Genomic DNA, 26,848 nt, shown 5'->3' with positions numbered 1-26,848 from the left:
CTCCAGCCCGAGCCAGAATGTCTACTTGGCTCTTTTCAGCATCCTAAGACAGCGCCCCATGAGTTCGTATCTGCAGACCTGGGCTCTGAGATTCACTGCCCCTGGGTTTTTTTTGCCATAGACATTCCCTTAAATACTGGGTGAATGGCTTTGGGGAGTGTCCTAGGGAGGGCATGGCAGCACAGATATCCTCACCCAGACTAGTAAGCTTAGTCCTTGAGCTAGTAGGTATCAAGTAAACATTTCAAGTCCTGGATTTAATTTTTTTTAGCAATATCTACCTTCCTTTGCAATTATCACCAAATGCCCTACTGTCTTGTCTTAACCTTGCGTTACTTATATACTTGAAATATTTGATTTCTACCTTCTGTCTTCCTTTTCTTCTCCACTTTGCTTTCTTTGTCAGTGTTCATACTCTCCGAACTGCATTCCGTAATCTTAAAGCCAATTCTGTACCTGACAGCCGTGTGAATATAGCGTCACAGTGACAGCTATGGAGACTAAAGACCTGTCCTTGTCTCCAGAGCAAGTACAGTATAGGCAGCAGTAGTGCGAGCTTGCTCACGCTTCCCCTGCTAATCTGGCTCAACCAGGGCTGGCCTTCTGGGTGGGTGCCATGGTCAGGGGGTCACCATCCAAATGCCGCGAGCTGGCAGGCCTGCCGGAGCAGGGGTGAATGCACATAACCCCGGGGCTGGAGCCCCTGGTCAGCTGGGGAGAGAGGGGACAGATGATGCCACTGAAGCTTCCAGCCTGGCAGGGAGGTCCAGGCAGCAAGGCTAGGCCTTGCAGAGCCAGGGGGCCAGCTACTGTGTCCCCCCATGCACCTGCTCTCCTCCTGCTAGGTGGTTAGGGAGTTGTGTGGCCCAAGGAGCCCCCGGGGCTCAGAAACGCCTCCCTATGCAGCCCGGCTGGGCTCCAGGACCAGAAGCTGGTCCTCGTGCTCTGTGCCCCCCACTGCTGTTCTCATACTCAAAGAAAAGGCGCTAAAATAGAGCTTTGCCCAGGGCGCCATTTTCCCTAAGGCCGGCCCTGGGCTGAAACCTGACAAAAGCCTTGTCTGCACAAGAAAATTGTACCAATTTGATTAATCGGTTTAGAAACTGATACCATTAGTTTAGACATTGATGTAGTTAAATTGGGGCCACCCCCTTTTGTGTAGATGCTCTTAAATCAGTTCAAGAGTACCTTATATCAATTTAGCTTAAGACGGTATGGAATCAGCTTAAGCTAAATTGATACAACGTATTCTTAAACTGAAATAAAAGTGTCCCCACAAGGGTGTTGCACCATTTTAATTAAATCGTTTTCTAAACTGATTGAGTTAAATTGGTATAATTTTCTCATTTAAGTGAGGCCTTTAGAGGTATGGGGTAAGAGGATAATTCAGGCTCCTTGTCCAGACCTGACAACAAGAGTGTCAGGTTTTTGGTGATTTTTGTGCCACAACTCACATATGTCAGGTGTTTTTTACTTCTCTTGTGCCTCTGGCTTACCCATGTTTCTTCTTTGAAAACCTTTGTTTGTCTACATTTCTTGTTTTTAATCTAATGTATTTCTTGATGGATGGCATACATAGCTTTGTGTTAACTGTATATTAAATACCTTTGAACAATTTTCATTTTCCTTCTGGGTTCTTTTCTTCCATTGCTTTAGCCTTGCACCTCCCACACTCTTCCAAGATTCCTTATGCTGAAATTCTTACTTTTTTCCATTTTTCTCTCTCTTCAGTCCAAACTTAAAACTTCAAATAAAACAAAAAACAACCTCCATATTCAAAATAGCTCAAATGTAAACAGGGTCAGAAAGTGTATATTGTGGCATCCTTAACTCTTCCTTAAATACTCCAACCGCTCTCCCACAATTAGATCATTACTAATAACATTATCTCTGGCACACCTGATACTCCCTTACCTAGTTCCTCACCTAAGGACCAATAATATTGCTTTTACCCACCTTCCATATAGTCCTATATACTAAATAGCTGCAACTCAATATGCATCTTCCCCCAAGAGCATTTTTCAGGATCATCCAGTCCCTAGATTCATAGAACCATAGAGTTAGAAGTGACCGCAACAGTCATCTAGTCTAACCCCCCTGCCAAAATGCAGGATTTGTTGTGTCTAAACCATCCAAGATGGATGGCTATCCAGCCACCTTTTGAAAACCTCCAGTGAAGAAGCGTCCACAACCTCCTGAGGCAGTCTGTTCCATTGTCCTGCTGTTCATACAGTTAGGACGTTTTTTTCCTGAGATTTAATCTAAATCTGTTCTGTAGTTTGAACCCATTGTCTCTTGTACTACCCTCTGTGCCAACTTTTCTTTGTCTTTTGTACGGCACCCTTTCAAGTATCTGAAGACTTTTATCATATCCCCTCGTAATCTCCTCTTTTCCAAATTAAACATACCCAGTTCCTTCAGCCTTTGCTCATATGGCTTGCATTCCATCCCTCTTATCCTCTTTGTCACTTGCTTCTGGATCCTGTCCACTTCCTCTACATCCTTTCTATACATTTGTGACCAAAATTGGACACAGCTCTCAGGTGAGGCCTAACCAGCGCCGAGTAGACCGGTACTGTCACCTCCCGTGACTTGCATGCTGTGCTTCTGTTAATGCAACCAAAAATTGCATTTGCTTTTTTTGCAACAGCATCTCATTGCTGATTCATGCTGAGGTGGTGATCTACAACTCCCAGATCCTTCTCAGCAGTGCTGCTGCCAAGCCAGTTATCCCCCATTCTGTATTTGTGCATTTGGTTTTTCTTCCCTAAGTGCAGCACTTTACATTTGTCTTTGCTGAATTTCATTTTGTTGTCTACAGCCCAGTTCTGCAGTTTATCAAGATCCCTCTGAATTTTAGCTCTATCCTTCAAAGTATTGGCAACCTCCCCCTAGCTTAGTCATCTGCAAATTTGATCAGTATGCTTTCTATTCTTACATCTAGGTCATTAATAAAGATGTTAACCCCAGAACAGATCTCCCTCCAATCTGACGTCATTCCATTACTAGTTATTCTTTGTTTATGGTTGTTTAACTAGTTATATATCCACTGAATGGTAGTTCTGTTGAGCCCTCATTTCTCTAGCTTATTTATCAGAATGTCATGTGAGACTGTGTCAAAAGCCTTGCTGAAGTCCAGGTATACTATATAATGCCCATTCTGACATCAGATCCCCTTCTTATCCTTCCCATAGCATGGCCTAGCCGACCCAGTCCCTCTACTTTCCGTTTCTCGCATAGCTTTACCCTGCACCCACATGAAAATTTATAAAAAGAACAGGAGTACTTGTGGTACCTTAGAGACTAACAAATTTATTTGAGCATAAGCTTTCGTTGGCTACAGCCCACTTCGTCGGATGCATGTAGTGGAAAATACAGTAGGAAGATAGATATATATACACAGAGAACATGAAACAATGGGTGTTACCATACACACTATAAGGAGAGTGATCACTTAAGGTGAGCTATTACCAGCAGGAGAGAAAAAGAACTGTTTGTAGTGATAATGAAAATGGCCCATTTCCAGCAATTGACAAGGAGATGTAAGGAACTGGTGGGGGGGGAAATAAGCATGGGGAAATAGTTTTACTTTGTGTAATGGCCCATCCACTCCCAGTCTTTATTCAAGCCTAGTTTGATGGTGTCCAATTTGCAAATTAATTCCAATTCAGCAGTCTCTTGTTGGAGTCTGTTTTTGAAGAAATTTTGTTGTAATATTGTGACTTTTAGGTCTGTAATCGAGTGGCCCGGGAGAATGAAGTGTTCTCCAACTGGTTTTTGAATTTTATAATTCTTGACGTCTGATTTGTGTCCATTTATTCTTTTACGTAGCGACTGTCCGGTTTGGCCAATGTACATGGCAGAGGGGCGTTGCTGGCACATGATGGCATATATCACATTGGTAGATGTGCTGGTGAACGAGCCCTTGATGGCGTGGCTGATGTGATTAGGTCCTGAAAATTTATGTGCATCTCCTTCATGGTCTTCTTCCCCCAGTCTTTCCTATACTTTTTTCCTTATAGACTGACACAGAGAGAACCCACAAAAGAATTGCCCCCACCTTTTAATCCCCTTCTTTCCCTAGCCCACCCTAATCAAATCTGCTATTAGAGTTATCCCACACATCTTCCTCTGCCCACCCCACTTCATCATCTACATCGCAGAACTCCTGACTTTGTTTATTGACTCAGGTGGACTGGTTGCTGATATATTTCAAAATGCTTTGCTCCTCTTCGTTGTAGCAAGAGCAACACTTGGAATGAGCAAAGCTGCACAAAGAACATTAGCAACTGTGTTGGATGGATCGACAATCTAAAGAGGAAGTAAGAGTGCAACTGATGTAGAAGGAAGAGTTTCAGCAAAAAAATAAATAAATAGGGAGGCTTGAAGCATGTGAATTACAGTGATTGTAAAGATGAGCAGGTGGACAAAATAAACAGCTGTATTCTGTATGCCTCCATGGAAATCTTACGTTCTGTTGTCAATAGACGTGGACCTGAGTTGCAGGATCTGTGTATGCCCAAAGTTCAGGGGTTTGGTTTAGCCTACTACAGAGCTAGGGATTAGGCTTAAAAGTTCTGATCCAGATCCAAACGTCACAAAAATGGGGGGGGGTTCAAGGTTAGAGTTTGGGGTCTAGACGGTTTCTAACTACCATATTTAGACTCTTCTATGTTTGGCTGAGTTGGAAACAGCGCCGGTGCAACCTATTAGGCGACCTAGGTGGTCGCCTAGGGCCCTAGGATTTGGGAGGCAGCATTTTCTTCGGCAGCAACCACAGCGGCCGGATCTTCGCCGCCCCGGTCGCTGCCAGCATTTAGGCGGAGGGAGCTGGGGCAGGGGGGCGCGAGGAGGGCCGCCTGCAGCAAGTAAGGGGGGGGGCAGCATGCAGGGGAACTCCCCGCCCCAGCTCACCCCTGCTCCGCCTCCTCCCCGAGCACGCCGTCACCACTTCACTTCTCCCGCCTCCCAGGCTTCCGGCGCCAATCAGCTTAGGCACTGCAAGCCTGGGAGGCGGGAGAAGTGTAGCGGCAATGGCGTGCTCGGAGAGGAGGTGGAGCAGGGGTGAGCTGCTTCACTTCTCCCGCCTCCCAGGCTTGCGGTGCCAATCAGCTTAGGCGCCGCAAGCCTGGGAGGTGGGAGAAGTGAAACGGCGACAGCGTGCTCGGGGAGGAGGCGGAGCAGGGGTGAGCTGGGGCACGGGAGGGTGCCTCAGGGCGGAGAGGGGGTGGGGAGCTGCCGCAGGCGGGCGCCTCAGGGCGGAGGGGGGAGCTGCCGCGGGGGGGGCCTCAGGGCGGGGGCTCGGGGACAAGGGAGGGCGCAAGGTGGAAGTTTCGCCTAGGGCACAAAACATCCTTGCACCAGCCCTGGTTGGAAATGTATCAAAGTAAATTTTCACTAACCTGTGTGACCTCCAATTCTCCAATACTGCCATTTTCCCATGTTCCTTCTAATTGTCTCCAACTTCCCTTCATATGAAAGCCATCCTCTTTCCCTTTCCAGTTTCTAGATACCCCTCAGTCCATTTCTCATGTACATACATGCCAAACAGCAAACGGCTTCACTTGAAGAAACTAGAAATTATTAAATAAAATGTAGCTAAACATTTTGAAGGTGTTACCCAGCTTTTACTGACTTACTTTTAATGTTACTTTATTTTAATTTCACTGTACGGACAGTATATGGTCTCTCAGTAAAATAAGGAAAGTAGGAGTCAGGACTTTTCATGAATTCTGTTCCTGGCTCGGGCACCTGCTCATCGCTTGACCTTCCTTAAGTCGCCTACCCTTTCTATGCCTTGGTTTTACCCATCTACAAAATGAGGATAATAGTATCTACCTACTTCATGGGAATGTTATGGGGCTTATTTAATTCATGTTTGTAAACTGCGTTGAGATGCTCAATGGAAGGGCCCCATGGAAGTGCAAAGTCTAATGAAGATTATTTATTAAAACTCTGCATTCCTTGCCAACTGGCCTCACCATTCAGACTGGTGCTGTGACAGAGCAGTAGGTGTCTACTTGTAAGGATGGTTCTCACAATGTGTTGCTGTATCAAAGATCAACCATAATGACGCGGTGATCCACAGGTAGCCTGTTAGAATGCTGAAGGGTGCAAGAAAAAGAAATATAACTTGTGTGCGCTTTGACATTGGTCAGACATCCAGCCCAATTGAAGATTGTACCTGAGGCCAGATTCTGCCCTGATTACATCCATTGCACCTCCACTGTGTGTATATACTGAATTGCATCAGTTTAAAGATATACCTATTAGTGAAAACTGGGAAATCTCCCTGCAGACCGATTTCGTTACTTCAGTTTGCATTTCTTGCCACAGTGGTGCTCAGCTGTCACTAAACCACTAATGTTTTTACTGGGATGGTGCATGAACAAGACAAAGTACTAACGTTAACGCTACGTGTTCCTACAGATGAGGATGATAATACTGAGATAAATACTAATGAGGAGATTCCTGAATGCTCTGTTACAGAAGGTGGAGATGAACTTACTAACCTAGAAAATGACCTTGATTCTACTGGTAATTTAAATAATGGCTGTTTTGTGTATTTTGCATGACTAAGACTTCTTCATCATCAGTACCAATGTGTCTTTTATCTGTTTAGTAATGTTAGCCTAGCTGTGTGTCTTTTTTCAAATCTTTTTAACTCTTAAGTTCATTTCACTTTCCTGAATTATTTGCTTTCATGTTTATTATTGTTTCAAATTTAAGATCAACAACAAAAGAAATATTTCATATAATGATGGATTCCAATGTGTGTTCCTGTTTGGAGATAAGGTGTGATTACACTAGCTGCACCAGCCAAGCCATGCAGGTTTTTGTGTTCACAAGTCTGTAGAGGGATTACACTTCAAGGGGTTGGGTGCATTTTTTTGTTTTGTTTTGTTTTTACTGGTCACTGTTCATTTATTTATGTATTATAGATTATTTATGTATTATGTATTTGTGCTCAGATTATGGAGCACAAATTCTGTTCAGACTTACACCCTGTGCAGTCCCCTTGAGTTCCTCCCAGTGGGGTTGTATGAGGTGTAAACCAACACAGAATTGGCCGTAGGTGGGTTACAAAGTTAAAATAACAGTTTTTTCGATACCAAATTTCAAAATCATCAATATTATTAGAATGGCCTGTACGTGACCACTTTGCATGCTTGCCAAATAATAATAATACATAAGGATGATAACCCCTTATTGGAATTTTAAACCACGGAAGCTTGAGTTCAGATTCCTTCACTGACACAACTGTGTGACAATATTTACCCATGGGGATATTCTCTCAGGTAACTAGAAGCCAGGTTTTTAAAAGCAGATGGCCTTTAAAAGCAGACCTTAAGATGGCCATCCTACAGCAAAAAAACTTTAGGACCAGACTTCAAAGAGAAACTGCTGAGCTCCAGTTCATCTGCAAATTTGACACCATCAGCTCAGGACTAAACAAAGACTGTGAATGGCTTGCCAATTACAGAACCAGTTTCTCCTCCCTTGGTTTTCACACCTCAACTGCTAGAACAGGGCCTCATCCACCCTGATTGATCTAACCTCGTTATCTCTAGCTTGCTTCTTGCTTGCTTATATATACCTGCCCCAGGAAATTTCCACCACTTGCATCCGAAGAAGTGGGTATTCACCCACGAAAGCTCATGCTGCAAAACGTCTGTTAGTCTATAAGGTGCCACAGGATTCTTTGCTGCTTCTACAGAACCAGACTAACACGGCTACCCCTCTGATACAGGTTTTTAAAGATATCTGGATGTCTAAAAATTCAGATAAGCACATAATGGAATTTTCCAAAGCCTCTTAGTCAGTCAGGCACCTAACTTGCTTAGGCACTTTTGAAAATCTCACAGCGTCCACATACTTGTCTAAACGGCTCTCTGATCCTGCAATGCTATAGAGCCATTGGAGGGGCTTATACTCTGTCCACCCTGCCTGCTGCCAGGGTAGTAGGAAAAAGGAGCATGGTCAGTGCACCCCTTTGCTATGGTACACCACATGGCTGCTTTTTTGGCTTCATGTGGCCCCATTACAAGTTGGCTTAAGTTAGAGCAGCCCAGAGAAGTATGGCATGCATAGAGCAGCGCCAGGAACAAGGGCGTGCTAGGGAGAGCTTTTAGCCATCCTGTGACTGAGGGCTTGTCTACCTGGTGGGGTAAGGCGCTGTCTGGGGGTGTGATTTCTAAACTGCACTAATGTGTTGTGCATTAATTTGTCCATGTAGACCCTGCTGGTGTGCACTAAAGGTTCCCTAGGGCGTTTTAACATAATACTGTTTCAAACAGCATTATATTAAAGCGCATGAGCAAGGTCTACACAGAGCAATGAACATGCAACACATAACCACCCGTAAAGCACATTACCCCACCATGTAGACAAGCCCTCACATTCTGTCTACACTAGCTAGACCCATGGATCTGGCCCATTGTATACTAAGTCAAACTGCTTTACTTAATATGTGGCTCTTTGTACACTAAATTGATGATGATCTATATATCAGTTTGTTTACAATGGTTGCATGTCAGTTGATCATGTCTTGGATGAGGTAAATTGGGTGTTTTGAGCTGCAGCAACAAATAATTAAGTACTTCAATTTGGAATAGCATTCAGAGCAGGCTAATCTGTATGCCTAATAAGCTTGAATCACATCATTTATTATTTCTGCTTTGATATTTTCTGTGCAGAAAATATATTGAATATTTCTAGTGTTAGGGTTAAACTGATGTTTAAAAGTTTCATGGATTTTAAGGCTAAAAGAAATTACTGTGATCATCTAATCTGACTGCCTGAAATAGAAGCCTATCAAAAGATTTTCCAGTAAATATAGATACTTCGAGATGTGTCCCTGTGGGTGCTCCATTGTAGGTGCACTTGCATCCCTGCGCTGCTGATAGAAGAGCTTCAGTAGCAGTGTCCATTGCGCCCGCACATGCGCTGTCCCCCCTCATGCTGCGCCATGAGGCTAGTCAGCGTGCACAGGCTAACCCCTCTCAGTTCCTTCTCAACCACTCCTGGCTAGAGACAGAGCCAGTAGCAGTCTGTTAAGACTATTGTTCCTCTGTTTGCTTCTCAGTCAGATAGTTTTCCCAGTGATAGTTCTAGTTTTAGTCTAGTTGTAATTCTTCTTGTCTTTTTCTGGCCTTTTTCCCCCTGGTGTCCCTTCCCCTTATCGGGGTATGCCCAGCACCCAGGGCTTCAGGAAGTGCTGCACCTGCAAAAAGGCGGTCCCGGTCGCAGATAAGCGCTCTGTGTACCTTCTGCCAGCAGCTCCAGCCGAGATCCTGCAAAGACAGAGCTCCACCAGAAAATCATCATCTTTGAGGCAACTTTCCAACCTCGATCTCCTGGCGGATGTGAATCTTCCCCATAATCTTTGACATCTAAGAGAAGTGCGTCGAAGAAGTAGGCCTGGGATCCCTCTCACAAGTTCTCTAAGTAACCCCAGAGATAGCTGCAAACAATTGCCATCTCACTTGGTATCCTCAGCACCGCGACCATCTCAGTCTGGCACTCATGCCTCACAACGGCCATCGGCTCCCGGTACTGCTGACAGGCCCACAGAACCTATGGGCATGGGCACCAAGTCTTCTTATCCCTTGGTACTGAGTAAGCACTCTAAGAAGACGGTCCTGGTACATGAGTTGGCCTCAGCACTGCCAGCAGCAGTTCACCCAGCACCGGAGAGACCAGTGCAGACTAGGTCCCGTCCCCCCCCCCCCCGCCCCCGACAGCAGGACGTTCTGCACTGGCAGAATTCCACCAAATCAGAGACCTCAGCATACATTGTGGCACCGAGCTTTTACCAGACACGGAGGATATTCCCGCAGCCATGCCATGCCCCTCTGCTGTCTTGGAACAGATTCAGAGATGGGCTACTAGGATGATCCAAGGAATGGAAAACCTGTCTTATGAAAGGAGACTCAAAGAGCTTGGCTTGTTTAGCCTAACCAAAAGAAGGTTGAGGGGGGATATGATTGCTCTTTATAAATATATCAGAGGGATAAATATCAGGGAGGGAGAGGAATTATTTAAGCTTAGTACCAGTGTGGACACAAGAACAAATGGATATAAACTGGACACTAGGAAGTGAAATTAGACGAAGGTTTCTAACCATTAGAGGAGTGAAGTTCTAGAACAGCCTTCCAAGGGGAGTAGTGGGGGCAAAAGACCTATCTGGCTTTAAGACTAAGCTTGATAAGTTTATGGAGGGGATGGTATGATGGGATAGCCTAATTTTGGCAATTAATTGGGCAATTGACTTTTTGATTATCAGCAGGTAAGTATGCCCAGTGGTCTGTGATGGGATGTTAGATGGGATGGGATCTGAGTTACTATAGAGAATTCTTTCCTGGGTGCTGGCTGGTGAGTCTTGCCCACATGCTCAGGGTTTAACTGATGGCCATATTTGGGGTCAGAAAGGAATTTTCCTCCAGGGCAGATTGGCAGAGGCCCTGGAGGTTTTTCGCCTTCCTCTGCAGCATGGGGCACGGGTCACTTGCTGGAGGATTCTCTGCACCTTGAGGTCTTCAAACTACAATTTGAGGGCTTCAATAACTCAGACATAGGTTAGGGGGTTGTTATTGAAGTGAATGGGTGAGATTCTGTGGCCTGCATTGTGTAGGAGGTCAGAATAGATTATCATAATGGTCACTTCTGACCTTAAAGTCTATGAGTCAGAGGAGATGGTCTCACAGTACTCCTCCCAAGCTCCATATGAGACCCACTACCAACAAGGCCTGAGAATGTACCCACAGATCATAGAATCATTAGGGTTGGAAGGGACCTCAAGAGATCATCTAGTCTAACCCCCTGCTCAAAGCAGGACCAATCCCCAAATTCCTAAATGGCCCCCTCAAGGATTGAACTCACAACCCTGGGTTTAGCAGGCCAATGCTCTAACCACTGAGCTATCCCTCCCCCTCACCTGTGAGTACTTCCACCAGGCCCTATGCCACCAGAATGGCCATATTGGAACCTTTGGGTGGCGCACTGACAGCCTGCTTCTCGAGCTTCAAGCCTCGCCTGAGAACCCTCCAGGTACACACCCTTGGCCACAGCATCCAGGGCCTTGGAACTGCTTCAGGAGATAGAGGAACAGGAAGCCGGTCCTGAGGAGGAAATAACACTAAAGACCATGTCCTCCTCTTCTCTGGACAAAGCCATCATGCCTCCCCAACCATTTCTGGCAGACAAGTTCCATCTTTTCCATGAGCTGGCGAAGAGGGTGGCGGACACCCTCCACATACCACTAGAGGAGGTCAAGGACACCCACTATCAGCTTCTTGATATTCTCCACTTTTCATCCTCCTCAAAGATTGCCCTCCTAATAAATGAAGCCATTTTATACCTGACAAAAACAGTGTGCAAAACCCCAGCATTGGTGGCGCCAAATTGCAAATGTGTGGACAAAAAATATTATGTCCTCAGCAAGGAATCGGAATTCCTCTTTTCCCACCCTCCACACAATTCCATTGTTGTGGACACTGTCAATTCCCATGTCTGACAACACCAGTCCAGAGCTATACCCTATGACAGGAATTGGAAGCATCTTGATCTTTTCAGTAGAAAGGCATATTCCTCGCCACCTTACACTTCCATATTGCCAACTGTCAGGTGCTCATGGCCAAATATGATTGCCCAAATTATAATAAACTTAATGATTTTATTGAAAAACTGCCAGAGGTACATTGGGAATCCTTCTAGGCCATCATACAGGAAGGGCAACTAATGGCAGAAACATTACTACAATTGGCCTTTGACGCCGCCAACAGATCAGCTAGGTCCATCTCTATGGCGGTGGTGCTGTGATGGGCATCGTGACTCCACTTGTCGGGATTCCCGAAAGAGGTTCAGTCTACAGTGGAAGATTTTCACTTCAAGGGCACAAAGCTCTTTGCCGAAAAGACCAACACTTCCCTTCATACGCTGAAGGATTCCAGGGCTACCGTCAGGTTGCTGGGAATCTATACACCCGGGCAAGAGAGACAATTTAGTCCTCAATCCTAGCATAGGTCATATGTGGCTCAGTACGAACCTCAGTGCCATTACAAGTCACAAAGAAAGAAAGAGATATTCCCAAAATGCAAGCTATCGGGCCCACAACCTTCATCCCAACCCCCTTCATCTAAGTTCCACTTTTGATGGGCAGGTTGGGGCACCACAAGACCACTCCCCCCGACTGACAAAACCAACATCATTGTACACCCATTTGGTCACCGACTGGCAATGTTTTGCAGTGCCTAGGAATGCATAACATCAGACCAATGGGTCTTACAGATCATCCGATTCAGGTACTCCATCCATTTCACCTCCCTACCCCCTCCACAACACCCTTCCCCATCCCTCTTGAAAGACTCTTTTCACTGAAGTTTACTGCTACAGGAGTAGGTTAGGAGCTATAGAACCACTACCTCAACATCTATGAGGCAAGGGATTCTACTCTAATGCCCCTAAGGAAGGGAGGTTGGAGACCCTTATTGGACCTCAGAGCTTTCAACAAGTTTGTCAAGGCTCAGAAGCACAAGATGGTCACCTTATCAATGATCATTCCAGCCTTGGAACTGATAGACTGGTTTTTTACCCTTGACCTCCAGGACGTCTGTTTTCACATCTTGATCCTACTAACTCACAGATGATTTCTCAGGTTCACTCTGCGACATGATCATTACCAATACAGAGTCTTCCCCTTCGAGCTCTCATCGGCCCCGAGAGTATTTTCCAAAATTCTCTCAGTGGTAGCTGCTCATTTACACTCACAAAGGATAATGATTTACCCATACCCGGACGATTGTATCCTCAGAACCCAATCTCTCAAGGAGGCTCACCAAGTCATTGATACTACGATACACTTGTTCACAGAACTGGGTCTACAGATCAACACCCAGAAGTCAACCCACACTGCAGAGCAACTCCTGGAATTCATAGGGGCTGACCTGAACACCCTACAGACCAAAGACCTCCTAACCTCCAACACAGATTCCTATCCCTGGTTTCACTCATAGACACTGTTCAATACAGCCCACAAGTACCAGCCGGGCTCCACCTCCAAGTCTTAGGACATACGGCAGCGGGCATGGCAGTGATACCACATGCCAGACTCCACATGTGATGCCTCCAACAGTGGTTCAGTTCGGTTTACAGACCAAATAGGTTGGACAAACCCCTATCAGGATCAGAAACTCCTTAGATTGGTGGAAGGACCTGGCCAATGTGTGCAAAGGGATCCCCTTCTCGCAGATATCACCATCATTGCTCCTTAGCACCAATGCATCACACACAGGGCAGGGCATGCGTTTAAATGGCCTCTTGGCACAAGGCAAATGATCACCTGCAGAGATATCCCTCCACATCAATCTCCTCGAGTTGAGAGCAGTCAAGAACACCTGTGTCCACTTCCTCCCGCTGATTGCAGGATCATACACAAAGATCCTAACAGACAATATAGCATACATGTACTACATTAATCAGTAAGGGGAGAATCAGGTCACCCTCCCTATGTGAGGAAGCAATGACCTTATGGAACTGGTGCATCTCCCATGACATCACCCTGTCCACGGGTTTCCTCCCAGCACACAGAACTCAATAGTAGACAATCTTAGTCATGAGTAGGAGATACAGCCGTTTGTGCTCCATGACCTCGTCACATGATGGAGATCACCATCCATAGACCTATTTGCCACTTACCAGAACAAGAAATGTCCATGCTACTGCTCCAGGGCAGGGATGGAACAGCACTCCCTGGGCAATGCCCTTCTTTTCCCATGGGACGGGGACCTTCTTTACATCTTCCCTCCATTTCCTCTACTTCTGAAGGTCCTACTAAAAATAAAAAGGGATGTCACTCATGTCATTCTGGTCGCTCCTACCTGGCCAAGACAGACCTAGTACCCTTGCTTGGCACAGTTCGCAATGTGCCCATCAATCCCCCTCCCAGCTATTCCTCACCTCCTCTCACAGGACAAAGGGCATACTCTGCATCCCAACCTGGGGATTCTCTGCCTCAAAGCATAGCTCCTCAAAGGTGGTTCCAGCAGCTAGAGAGCTCCTGCTCCAGGGAAATACAAGAGGTTCTGTTCCACAGTAAGAACTCCTCCACATGACACACATACCTGCAGAAATGGTTGAGGTTTCAGATTTGGTTCATGTCCCAACAAATCTGTCCAACATCCACGTCTCTTCCACACTTCCTAGACCATGGTCTGACCCTTAAAAAGTCAGGACTATCCCTAAGCTTTCTTAGGGTCCATCTAGCAGCTATCACAGCTTTTCACCAACCTGTAGAGGGGTACTCAGTGCTGTCAGACCCAACCACAAAATGATTCCTTAAGGGTTTAATAAAATAAATGTGTGCCAAGGGACCCCCTTCTTGCAGACATCACCATTGTCGCTCCTTAGCACCAATGCATCACATACAGAGCAGGGCATGCATTTAAATGGCCTCATGACACAAGGCAAATGGTCGCCTGCTGAGATATCCCTCCACATCAATCTCCTCAAGTTGAGAGCGGTCAAGAACACCTGTGTCCATTTCCTACCCCCATGTAAGATCTAAACCTGATATTGAAAGGGCTGACTTTTGACATCTATCAACGAAAATGGCGTTCTTGATAGCGATTATCTCATCCAGAAGAATAGGAGAGATAGCAGCCCTGATGGCACATCCCCGCTACACAGTATTCTTTCCGGATTATGCTCAGGGTGCATCCAAAATTCATCCCCAAGGTATTCACTCTGTATCATGTGAATCAATTGATTCACCTTCCAGTCTTCTACCCCATGCCTCACCCTCGACATCAGGAGAGTCCTGGCCTTCTACCTTGACAGGATGAGGGCCTTCAGGAACTCCCCTAGACCAGTGGTCCCCAAACTGTGGGGTGTGCCCCCTAAGGGGCACAGAGGAACATTTGTGGGGCACAGTGGGGCCCAGGCCAGCCCCCAGGAGGTGGGGAGGAAGCAATCTGCCCCCAGCTCCAATCTGGCCCCAGGTGCAGGTCCAGCCCCAGCTCCCAGCCCCGCTCCTGGCAGGGCTCTGCTTCCAACTGTGGCCCCTAGCTCCAGCTCCTGGCCCCAACTGTGGCCTCGCTCCTGGATGAGGCCCCAGCTGCAGTACCTGCCCCACTCCCACGGCGGCCTCTGGCCTTGACCGCAGACCTGCTCCCAGTCCCAGCCCCCAATCACAGCTCCCAGGGGGGCATGAACCAGGTAAGGGAGGGGTGGGGGCAAAAAGTTTGGAGACCACTGTCCTAGACTTTCCTTCTCCATTGTGGAAAGATCCAAGGACTCAGCAATATCAAACCAAAGGCTCACTGAGTGTGTTCCGAACTGCATCAGACAGTACTACCAAATTAGCAACATGACCCTTCCATATTCAGTTTGTACACGTGCCACAAGATCAATCTCATCCATCGCCTTCTTCAAGAATGGTCACTATGGGTGCTCCATAATCCACCCACCTCCTCTCTACTTCGGAGTTCTTGTCAGTGACTCTGTGGCAGAGGAGGAATTGAGGGGGATTAGCCCATGCGTGCTGACTAGACTCGTGGCACAGCATGTGGGGCGACAGCGCATGTGTGGGCCTAATGGACCCTGCTACTGAAGTTCTCTGATCTGCAGCTCAGGGTCACAAGCACACCTACAGTGGAGTACTCATAGGACACATCTCGAATAACCCTCATTATTGCACAAGGTGAGTTACTTCTTTATACTTGGGAGGAGAAGGCAATCAGGAATTGATTATTTATGATATGTCTCCTAACCTAGTGGTTCTCCAACCTTTCTTTCTGTGGACCATTTTTGTAAGAGAGAGATCCTATTGGGGACAGATGGATAGGATGCACACGCAAGGGGTCCTTTCTATTTGAGATCATTGGTGACTTGATTAATCAATTTGTTACCTGCTGAATCCTTCTTCTTTCCATATAATTTTAGGCAGAATCCATAAATAAAGTAAAAGGAAACTGGTTTGAGAACTTTTTTTTAAAATGTGGAAGTTGTTGATTTTAAATCCTGCATCAATATTTGTTAATGCTGCTACCATGTGCTGCTGTGAATGTATTTTATAAAACGTGAACATCTGTGTATTACAAATATTGCATGGTGTTTATGTATAAGCCAGTGTGTATGTGTGCACTCATATCTTAGGCTAAATTATGGCCACTGTGCATCGGTGTGCCCAGGGGCAGTTCTAGGTATTTTGCCGCCCCAAGCATGGCAGGCAGGCTGCCTTCGGTGGCTTGCCTGCGGGAGGTCCCCGGTCCCGCGGATTCGGCAGCATGCCTGTGGGAGGTCCGCCCCAGGCCCGCGCTTGGCATGCTGGCATACATGCTTGGCATACATCATATGTATGGTTGGGGTGGGGATGTGTAGGTGCACACACTACTCACATACAAAACACTATATACTTTGCATGTAGTCAAATAAGCATTAATGGGAAGTGAAATATTGTACATATGCCGCTGGGTGTGCCAGAGAAGAGTGAAGCTGTCCTTCATCACACCCTGTCACATCACGTCTCTGTAGGAGGCAGGCAGATATTTGGTTGTTAATGCCCCAGGAATATTTTGGGGAACAGGATGTCCAACACTGTTCACAGAACTCCAAGCCTTAGAAGGAGTGCGGTTAGGAAATTAATTTGGCTCCTCCTTCCTGCATTCTAGCTTGTGGGTACAGGACTGCAATTTGGAGTGCAAGGTACACCTGTAGAACACATGTAGCAAGTAATGTTCTGCAGTGTGTTCACCCCAAGCACGACTTGCGTGCATAATGCCTCCAGGTGATGCACCTTCTGCTCCCTACCAGTGTGACTGTAGCTCACAAAATTGTAATATATTCTATTAACATCTCGCTCGCTCGCTCGCTCTCTCAAATATGGGTGTGGTCATATGTATGGTTGGGGTGGGGATGTGTAGGTGCACACACTACTCACATACAAAACACTATATACTTTGCATGTAGTCAAATAAGCATTAATGGGAAGTGAAATATTGTACATATGAGACCTGATGCAAAGTCCATAGGAATTTTTCCAGTGACTTCATTGGGCGTTTGGATGCGGGTCCTGAAGATTTTATTTTTTTATGGAGTAATAAAAGTATTTGATTTCACTCCTAACTCCATTATATTCCATAATTTATAACAAACATTACTAGAAAGATGACGTTGTTGTCACTCTGGTTTTAAAGTTGAGAAGCTGTGCCCAAGGAACCTTGTGTTAACCATTCAATTTTACAAATAATATTAATTTATCAGAACCTAAAATACCTGATGAATTTTTAATATTCCATCTTAAAGTAAATTCTTCTCTAGGAGTTTTTATATATCCAAAAGAGAAGCCAAAGTATGTGTGTACTAGCTGAGAGGAACTTAACATTTTGTGAAGTTCATGTGTTTATCATTCACTACTTTATAACATAGTACAAGCTGTACTTGATGGTGCAGAACCAAGTGCTAACTTTCTTTAATGTATGTTTTTAAGAAAACTTGGGAGATGTTTGTATGTATAACACATACAGATCTAGTTCAATATGTGCTTTAAAGATCTTTTTCTCCTCGGTTTTCACTTTTTAGTTTAAAATTATAGTACTACGAATTCTATTAAACTGATACATTGTTGTAGTAACTCTCCATTTAAATGCATCTCACTCTGTTGTACATGGTATTTGCATATTTAGCAGAACAAAACAGTAAGTTGGTGGATTTGAAGCTGAAGAAGCTCCTAGAAGCTCAGCCACAGGTGGCAAATTCACTCTCCAGTGCTGCTCAGAAAGCTGTAACTGATAGCTCAGAGCAAGACATTAAGGTAAGTTTTGATTAATGCTTTTATCTCAGTACCTGTGTGTTCTGATTTCTGTTTTGTACTTTATGATGAGGAAAATAATTTCTTATCAAATCCATCACAGTAAGAATCTGCTGGGCAGTGCAGCTGCAGAGTTTGCAGTGCAGTGGGGTTTTTCTATGTATCAATCAACACATTTTCTGTTTATATTATTATTATTTTTTTAGCCATACTATAGCTATAACTGTAATTGGCTGGCATAATCGTGAGGTCTGTACAAACACCTCTAAATTCTTACTGTTCAGCTTACCACTTAAATCTGAAATGAAGGCATAGGAAGAGTCAGTGGCAAAATTCTCATTGACTGCAGTGAGAGCAAAATTGGACACCACATATTTTTCTTCCCTTTCAAGTCTCTCACCACCTGTTTTGCTCAACCAAAACTAGAATGTATTATGTTGTAAAAATATATAGAGGTCTGTGTAATCTGGAAGTGAATGATTCTGAGAAAAATGAATTTTAAGACAAGTATATACACTGCATGTTTTGTCAATCTTTAATGTACATCATTTTAACATAAAGTACATACCTATGAGTTTTCCATTTCATTTTCTTAATTAGGCCCTTTTATGTTATTACAACTAAATAAAAAATACCCTGTGCATGTCATTAATATCTGTATGGCTTTGGGGCACTTCCAGTTGTGTATAACTTTTCACCCACCTGCAGACTGTGGGGACAGCACTGCTGACTGAAAGGATTTCCTTCCCCAGATACAGAGATGCTTTGAAGTCCCAAAACAATGACTTTCATTGCTTTTCCCTTACACTGTCGGTTCCTATAAATTGGTGATGAAAGTGTGTGGCAGCAGTAGAGGACTTTCGGTCTCTATCTTTGAACAAAAGGAAGCCTGGATCAAGTCTGATTTTTGCGTTCAATTTAGCTTTCTGCAGTGGATTTAATGCAAAATGAAGCTGGCCCAAGAATAATACAATGGATTGAAAAGGCTAACTGAATTAGTGGGCTTAGAGGAATACATTTGTAAAGTGGCAGAAGTCCCTAGTCATAAAAAGGTTTCTTAAAATGGGATTTACTTGCTAATCGCACTGATATTTTAGCATGTTGCCAGGCCTAAAAAATTAGCCTTGGTTGTTTATTTTGGTAAAGACTTGAGTTCAGACTTCAAATATCTATTGTCCTAACAACAGGAAGCCACCTTTTATTTAAAACCAGAATCATAGCAGCCCAAAAACATACATCTGGAAAAACATGCATCTAATGAGAGTGATACTTTTTTAAAGCTTAGTTCAATAAATGGCACACAGGCACCTTCATTAGGGCAATTTGATATCCGCTAACCTGATGAAAATGGTGTTTCTTTATAAAAGCTTTTCTGTATTAATTGATTTTTTTTAAGTTACTCCAACAAAAGGTGCAACTTAACAGCGTGCCTTTGTGTACGTCTTTTTAAAGAAGAGTTTAAAAATGGTATTGCAAAGAATATATGGTGTCCATCTGTTCTCGTGGAGCTTTCCGCATTGAGTTGGATTTGTGTTTTAATAAAATGCAGTTTACACGTTTATAAATGAGGCATTCTGTGTTTGTGGAAAAGGATAAACTGTTACCTTCCCTTGAGGATTCTGTATCCCAGGCCTCCTCGAGGCTAGAGAATAGGCCATTGGAGAACTCCCTCATTACTGATTGTCTCAATGCAGAGGAAGGGCAAAGTCTTGGTAGCTTTTGATAACCAGTTTCAGCATTCAGCAGGCTTAGCTATTAGTCATGCATCTTAGCCTTTCCCTATTTACTTTCAAAACACTTAATAAAAATAATAATAGATTAGGTATAAAATGAAATATTTGTTTGGTACACAGCACCTCGGTATCTGCAGTTTCCACACATTGCAGTGGTTCAGTCTTCTGGGATATTTCATGTTGATAGAACCATTTGAATTTGTTACCAGTATTAACATAGGAAGCTCTGGAAAAGATAATTGTAGTTTCCTTAGCTGTAAAGGGCTTACTTACAAATCTGGCTTTGGAAAGTTATAGCTGATGAAATGCAGTTCAGTGGGATAGTATTATAATCCTACCTTTTAGCCTTCATCCAGCATTAGTGGTTTATCTCAATGGGCATAAAATTAGAAACTAGTTCTTCTTGTTATACAAGTCGGTGGGACTATACAAAACGATAGAATTCTTTACTGGGCAGAATTGTGAGGGAGAAAGACTAAAGGCAACATGCTTTTAAAGTGATTATAGATCATGTTTAGGAGTATACATTATGCAGGTTGGCACTAATGTATACCATGCAGGACAAATTAAAGTTGTAAAAGAGTTATCTGTCATTTAAAATCCACATCACTGAAAGATATTCGTCATAGTTAACAGATCTTGCTGTTGAGTAATACAGAGTCCTGCCTGATGATGCCAAACAAACCAAAACCAATCACCGCCAAAAAAAAAGTTCATCACTCTGCTTTTTCAGCGGCTGATACTTTTATCCCACACAAACAGCAATCTGAGTTGTGAAATTCTCTGCAAACCCCGCATTGTGTTCTGTCATTGAAACATACCTTTCCAATGTGTGATTTCACATTTGTAAACAAAAGAATCTGTTGTATGTCTTGTTTTTCTGACAGAATGGAACAGAAGAACATCGTGCTGAGCGATTACAAAAAGCAACAGAACGTTTTAGAAATCCTGTTGTGTTCAGCAAGGACTCTACAGTCAGAAAAACTCAGCTCCAGTCTTTCAGTCAATATGTTGAGAACCGACCAGGTAGGAGAAAATATAAAACATGTTTTCCCGTCTTATGATTTAATAATATTTAACAATAAATATATTAAAATCCTGATAATGTAAGTCCACATTTCAATACACAAATATCAAGCTTTATAATAATTTTACATGTCTTTCCCCTTTTTTCAAGAGATGAAAAGGCAAAGATCAATACAGGAAGATACAAAGAGAGGAAATGAGGAGAAGGCAGCGATAACTGAAACTCAGAGGAAGCCATCAGAAGATGAAGTGCTTAATGTATATTAATTTTTTGTCTGGTTTCATGATTGCTGATAATTCCAAACTGTATGTGGAAATAGTGCCTTTATTTGTTAAAATGAGATGTTAGGGTTTTTTAGATGTCAATCTCCAGTGCATTCAAAGCAGAGTGAGAGGGGTGCGCTGTTGAATTAGTCTGCAGTGTGGTGATAATTGTCAGATAAAAAAAAATGAATTTTTCAGAGTTCCACAGCCCCAGCTTCCTTGAGACATTTCCATCAGGGCACTTCCCATAAAGAGATTCCAGTATTGATCTACCGGGAGGATTTTAATTATTACAATAGCAGATACCGCAGAGCTGCAGTTAGAGGGAAGAGTCACATGAGACCTGCTAGAATTTCTCAGCCAACCCATTTTGTTGGCTTGGGTTAATGGGTGTTCAACCTTTCCATTATCCAGATCAGCCGTGAATTACTAGCTGAATGATGTTTGCATTAATATAATATATATGGTAATTTCTTCACTTAATTAACGGGGAGGTTCAGCTCAGTAGGGGTATGGGCTGATCATGTGTAAAATTGATTTGTGAGGGAAATATTTGATAGACCGCAGGGAGAAAGCTGCTTTTGATGGACAGCTGCGGGACGGAAGCAGGAAGAACAAGTTTTAACCTGAATTTTTTGACTGGAATCACAGCACAGTCTTTGATGGTGGCCATATGTTGCTGTCCACAATTTGTCTAAATACGTTCATTCTTTTTACTGAAGCAATTCAGTGCCAGTTAGAGATTTTGTAATGCTGTGATACCTAGAGTAAATCACCTAACTTCTTAACAATCTCTCAGCTGCTTTATTAGCATGGCTGTGCTTTAGCAAAGCTGGTAAGGTCTTCCTCAGTGACTTCACATTATAAATGCAGATAATACACATGAACACTTGGAATATTTCATCCTGACACAGCATTTCTTTTCATCTTCTAATAGCATTGTGAACAATTCTGCATGCTGACATTAGTGACATTTTTATACTGTTTTCAATTAATTGTAGTTGAAAGGCAATATATTTCACATATCATACATCACTTCAACTCGCCCACACTAATTCTCTTGTTCATGTACTCCACTTGGAGGCTGTCTCTCAGTAATTGTGTTGTGGCTACGAGACAGGTGAAAAAAAGTTTCCTTTAGAACTGATGCTATTTTCTGGTGTGACCGCAGTGTGTTGCAACAACATGCCTTTTTCACCAGGTGCCCAAGATCTTAAAGTTCCAGACTTGTTACATATAGTTGTGGGACTTATGCCATCCTCTCAGCCTTCACAGTGAATTTATCTTTATTTGCAGTAATACCCGGCTATAATGATTTTTATCCCTATTGTACGACTGTGAAGCTGTACCGACTCTTTCAGCAATATTTACTGAGAAACAATTGAAAAAATTCAGTCAAATTAGTTGTGACTGACTAACTAATCCAGCAACAAGTTAGCCAGTGATAGGGAAATACAGATGATAAAACAGCTTGCATTTTCCCCTCCTATCCCCAAAGGATAATGGCTGTAGGTATATCCCTTTGCAAAGGACAAGGGGAATCTGAAAACAAGCCTCATCTGTATTAAGCTTCTCAACCTTAAAACTGTCTCAAAGAGCCTTGGGGAGAATTCCTGAAGGCTTATTGGTGATTATGAAGAAAATGTGGAGGAGGCATCCCTGAAATAGTAGTATTTTCCTCCTAACTTCTTTTGCATAAATACCCCAACTATAATGTTTCAGCACTATGTAAGACCTCTTTTATGTCAGCCTCATCTATACAAACATTTAGTTTGCAGCAAGATGGGATGTGGATCTACCTCTTGCTAGCCTGTCACAGACTAACTGTCTGTGTGGACCCTGCTGACGTACATTAATAGTTCATTAATGTACTTTGCTCAAGCCCTAGGCTAGCAAGAGGTAGATTCACACCCCAGCTTCCCACATGTAGACGGGGCCTAAGAGAATGTCCCAAATCAAAATAGTGCTCCAAAGGAAGTTGAACTCAATCTGGCCATATGAAAATAACTTTGGGGTACTGAATGACCACTCTCTACATCCTCGTGAGAGATCCAACTACACCTCTACCTCGATATAACGTTGTCCTCGGGAGCCAAAAAATCTTACTGCATTATAGGTGAAACCACGTTGTATCGAACTTGGCTTGATCTGCCGGAGTGCGCAGCCCCGCCCCCCGGAGCGCTGCTTTACCGCGTTATATCCAAATTCGTGTTATATCGGGTCACGTTATATCGGGGTAGAGGTGTATTTTGTAAGTCAGGTTTGTTCACTGAGGATGTTTGTGGACATTTTGTGAGATTTGTGAGGACCAGTTTATATTGTCCTTCAAGACAGTGCTGAAACATGTAGGATACAGAGGACAGACTTGACTTTTTAGTGCTGTATAACTTTTCTGGCATGAAAATGTTTTAAAGTGATTTATAAAATCTACATAAAGGGGCTTCATTGCAGTTGGGGATTAACAAAACTGGGAAGGAGGAGCAGATCTAGTGTGTAGTCCCATTGCATCGTAGAGACTGCAGTGGATTTTGACAGCACCTGTCAGGATAAGAATCAAGGCTACACTAATTACCAATACTTTTACAGATCATTGTTTATCAGGGCAATAGCCTGCAGTAGGGGAAATCTGAAGAAGCATTACAGCCTAGTCTGGTGTGTGTCATCAGTAGAATTGACACAGAGAAACTAGATGCAAAAAGAAAGAAAGTTTGTTTTTGTTTTTCTAATCCCAAAACCCACATTTTGCATTTTCACCAAGATGTTCTTGTGATGGTTCTTTCTAAAAACACAGCCCCTAAAAGTTAGCATTTTAAAACAAAATAAAAACTGGATGTAACAGAAATCACGCGTAACTTATCAATGTAAATAATAATATAAATAGTACTTTTGGATTATTGCTCCAGGTTTACTATGTTGTATATAACAACAGCTCTTACTTAGAAATAAATTATACAGAATTTCAAAAAATCAGGTCATTTAAAACTGCAAAATCAACATCTAGACACTGAAATAGTCTCTAAGGAAACCATGCTTTTTTAAAAAAAAATAGTGCATCCAAATAATGATATTTGGCAAAATTGCGAGGTTTATAAAATGTAAGTGTAAGCTTTTTGGTAGTGAGCAGGATATTTGGTTGTTTAGGTAAGTGCCTTACTAAGTGTTTGTGGAAAGGAAAAATGCAACTTACAAGTGATGTTTTTTCTTCTTGTTTGTTCTCTTTAACAGAAAGGGTTCAAAGACACCAGTCAGTATGTTGTAGGAGAATTGGCAGCACTAGAGAATGAGCAAAAGCAAATTGACACCCGTGCCGCGCTGGTGGAGAAGCGCCTTCGCTATCTCATGGACACAGGTACGGTGCCCAATTACACTGTAAACAGTTTTGGCAAATTGAGCGTTCACAAACTCTTATAGAGTTTTGGAAGTGTGAATCTTTGAAGCCTGAATGTTCAGCAAAACTGCCTTGAAAATAAAAAGGCTGCGATTTGCAGCCACCTCTCTGGGCCCTGGTGATAAGAGTGCCTTCATGGGAAGTGATAACTTACCCTGATACCGTGTGAGCCAGCACTATTGAACAGTGTGCTCATCCATGCAGAGTTGGAATACACATCTGTGCCTCATTGATATGCCACTGCTAAAAAAAAAAAAAAAAAGTAAGATCTTCACTGTGCTACTGATTCAGAGGAAAAAGAAAAAAAAAAAAGATTTGGCCAGCTAAAGCCATGTACTGCATGAAACAGAGCACAGTACATGGGGGAAGGCTCCATTGACGAGATCACTGAAATTTGAGAATATTATCTGGTTACTGATGCTGCACAATTTTTTATTTTTATTTTTTCTTTTCAAGAGAGCAGGTTTTTAAAAGTCTGTAATACTTTGTGTTGCAGGTGCAGTTGAAAGGATTAAAGTATATAGTCAGGTTTTTGTAAAATGCATTGTGGTTGCAAGTTCCCATCTGCAGTGAATGTTAGATTGGTATTAAATGCTGATTATCGTCATGGATGGGGAAGGTTTAAAAGCATCATGCCGTTTGGAACAAATAGTACTTTAGTATTTGAAAAATAAATAATACATACTGTAATTCAGAAAATACTGATCCTGCCTTAGGAAGATAACATTCTTGGGAAGAAAAGTTAATTGCCGCACATTATTTTGTGGTTAAGTTATCTTTATATATGTATACAATATTAATATAAACGTAAGGTCTGACTTTAACTTGGAAAGCAAGGTTATGTCAGGGTAAACTAAAAATTCAGTCAGATGTTATTAATTTATACTGTTGTATAAAGATGAATAAACTAAATTTAGTACCATGGCATGAAATGGGGATGCAATATCTGTCCAAAATTGTAGGGTTTTTAAAAATTTGTTTATTTTCTAACATACCTTTGTTGTTTGTTTGTTTGGTTTTTAATTTAAAAAAAAATTTCACACACAAAGAATCTGTCTCCCTATATGAGTGTACAAATTAGGACCCTGATCCGGCAGCAGTTCTGGGCTTTATAAGTGCCAGGAGAGTCCTGCTTTATGTGATACTATAGAATTAATATATAAATGTGCCATCGCACACTTGTGTGCATTCTGTTTGTGGGGGGGGGAGAGAAAGACGGAGATTATTTACTCAAAAAAACCTTATAAAATCAGAAAAGATGCATCTTAAAACAATTTTTAAAAGGCAAGTGAACTCAGAGCATCTCCTCTGGACATACACTGTTCGCATGCACGGTAGCCAGCTCTTTTAAATCTAATTGTTCCTAGTCCTTGTTTTTGTTGTTAATATTTTAAAAGTCATTTTTCCTAAGTTTTAAAGTACAGAAATCGTTACTAGCTTCTTCAGGTCCTGGACATAGTGAAATGGACTTCTTAAGTCAAAATGAATATTTCTTTGTAAGTGTCCGGTATGAGATGGCAAGTGTGGTACAGAGTGGATTTACATAGCAAAGGTGTATAGGTTTATAACTGGGATGCTGATGGGGCACCCTTACCGATAGGGCTACAAATGGTGCAACTATATTGAGAAACATTCTTTTTGGATTCTTGGCCTATTTTCCTTTTGCTGTCAAACTTCCTTACATAATGCAGTTCTACATTTACATAAATGATTTGACTAGTGCAGGGTGACAATTCTGTTTTTTCCTTCTCAGAATAACAGCACAAATGCATGTGTGGGGGGAAGGTGGGAGGACACCTTTCAAGACTAGAGACTCTTGCCTGCACTTACCTTCATAGCCTTTAAAGCAGGGTTTTTCAAACTTTTTCAAACTGTAGATCCCATCTCCCCTTCCAATCAATATCCCATTTGTCATCATACAACATCCCTGGGGAAGCTACAGAAATTTCCAACATGGACAAATAATATTAGGGAAATGTTTGTGTTGTTAACTGTCTTTAGTTAACTGTCTTTGGGGGCGGGGGGGAAGCCACGGTCTCCTTTTGCTCTTCTTTTAAAATTCTGCTCCATTGTGTTCTGTTCTGCCCTGCACATGCTTCCCTGCCACCTGTTCCTAGTATTGCCTCACTGCAGATACTTCCCTACTGCCTGCTTCTCTTCTACCCCTCCTCCTGGAGCCTTCTGATGGTGTCTGGCAGCTCCAGTCCTGTTGATGGCTCTGTCCAAAAGGGTGTCTCTGGTTTTCTCACCCATTCCTCTTAATGGAGTGGCCCCTAATGGAAGCAGCTAGGCAAACTGCTCCTCTGCCTCATTTCTAGCTTCTTTTACAGGTGTCCAGGCTTGTCTTTTTCAGTTTCTGAACGCCTACAAGAGAATCTGGAAACAAGAAAGAAGAGTCAGCACCAAATGACCAACCAGTGTCCCATGGACCACCAGCAAGTGCTCTGTAGATCAAAACTTGAGAGCTGATGCAGAAAAAATTACCACAACCTGATAGGGTACAAAATCCCGCTAGGGAAGCTGATTGTTGATCTTTTGTGGGCTGTGGAAATTCTATCCTAGCCACTGGTACACATGTTGAGAAAACAGGGTTGCCAATTCTCACCATTTCATTCTATCTTGGTATTTGGT

The 26,848-nt window shown here is 43.0% G+C and overlaps 1 protein-coding gene across 8 annotated transcripts in view; it reads left to right on the top strand.

Moving 5' to 3' along the window:
• EHBP1 (EH domain binding protein 1) overlaps nt 1–26,848 on the top strand; it is a 321,897-nt gene that overhangs the window by 256,741 nt on the left and 38,308 nt on the right. For 5 of the 8 annotated variants that reach the window (XM_045008331.1, XM_045008330.1, XM_045008335.1 and 2 more), the window contains 5 exons: nt 6,430–6,537; nt 17,682–17,809; nt 20,427–20,565; nt 20,717–20,823; nt 24,055–24,178. In XM_045008331.1, coding sequence (XP_044864266.1) covers nt 6,430–6,537; nt 17,682–17,809; nt 20,427–20,565; nt 20,717–20,823; nt 24,055–24,178 — 606 coding nt within the window. The remainder of the gene's footprint in view (nt 1–6,429; nt 6,538–17,681; nt 17,810–20,426; nt 20,566–20,716; nt 20,824–24,054; nt 24,179–26,848) is intronic. The other 3 variants (XM_045008332.1, XM_045008334.1, XM_045008333.1) reach the window with 3 other exon arrangements.

The sequence above is a fragment of the Mauremys mutica genome, chromosome 3 (assembly GCF_020497125.1).
Source record: "Mauremys mutica isolate MM-2020 ecotype Southern chromosome 3, ASM2049712v1, whole genome shotgun sequence".
Lineage (NCBI taxonomy): Eukaryota > Metazoa > Chordata > Testudines > Geoemydidae > Mauremys > Mauremys mutica.
Note: the sequence above shows the minus strand (reverse complement) of the source record. Positions and strands in the feature narration are given on the sequence as shown.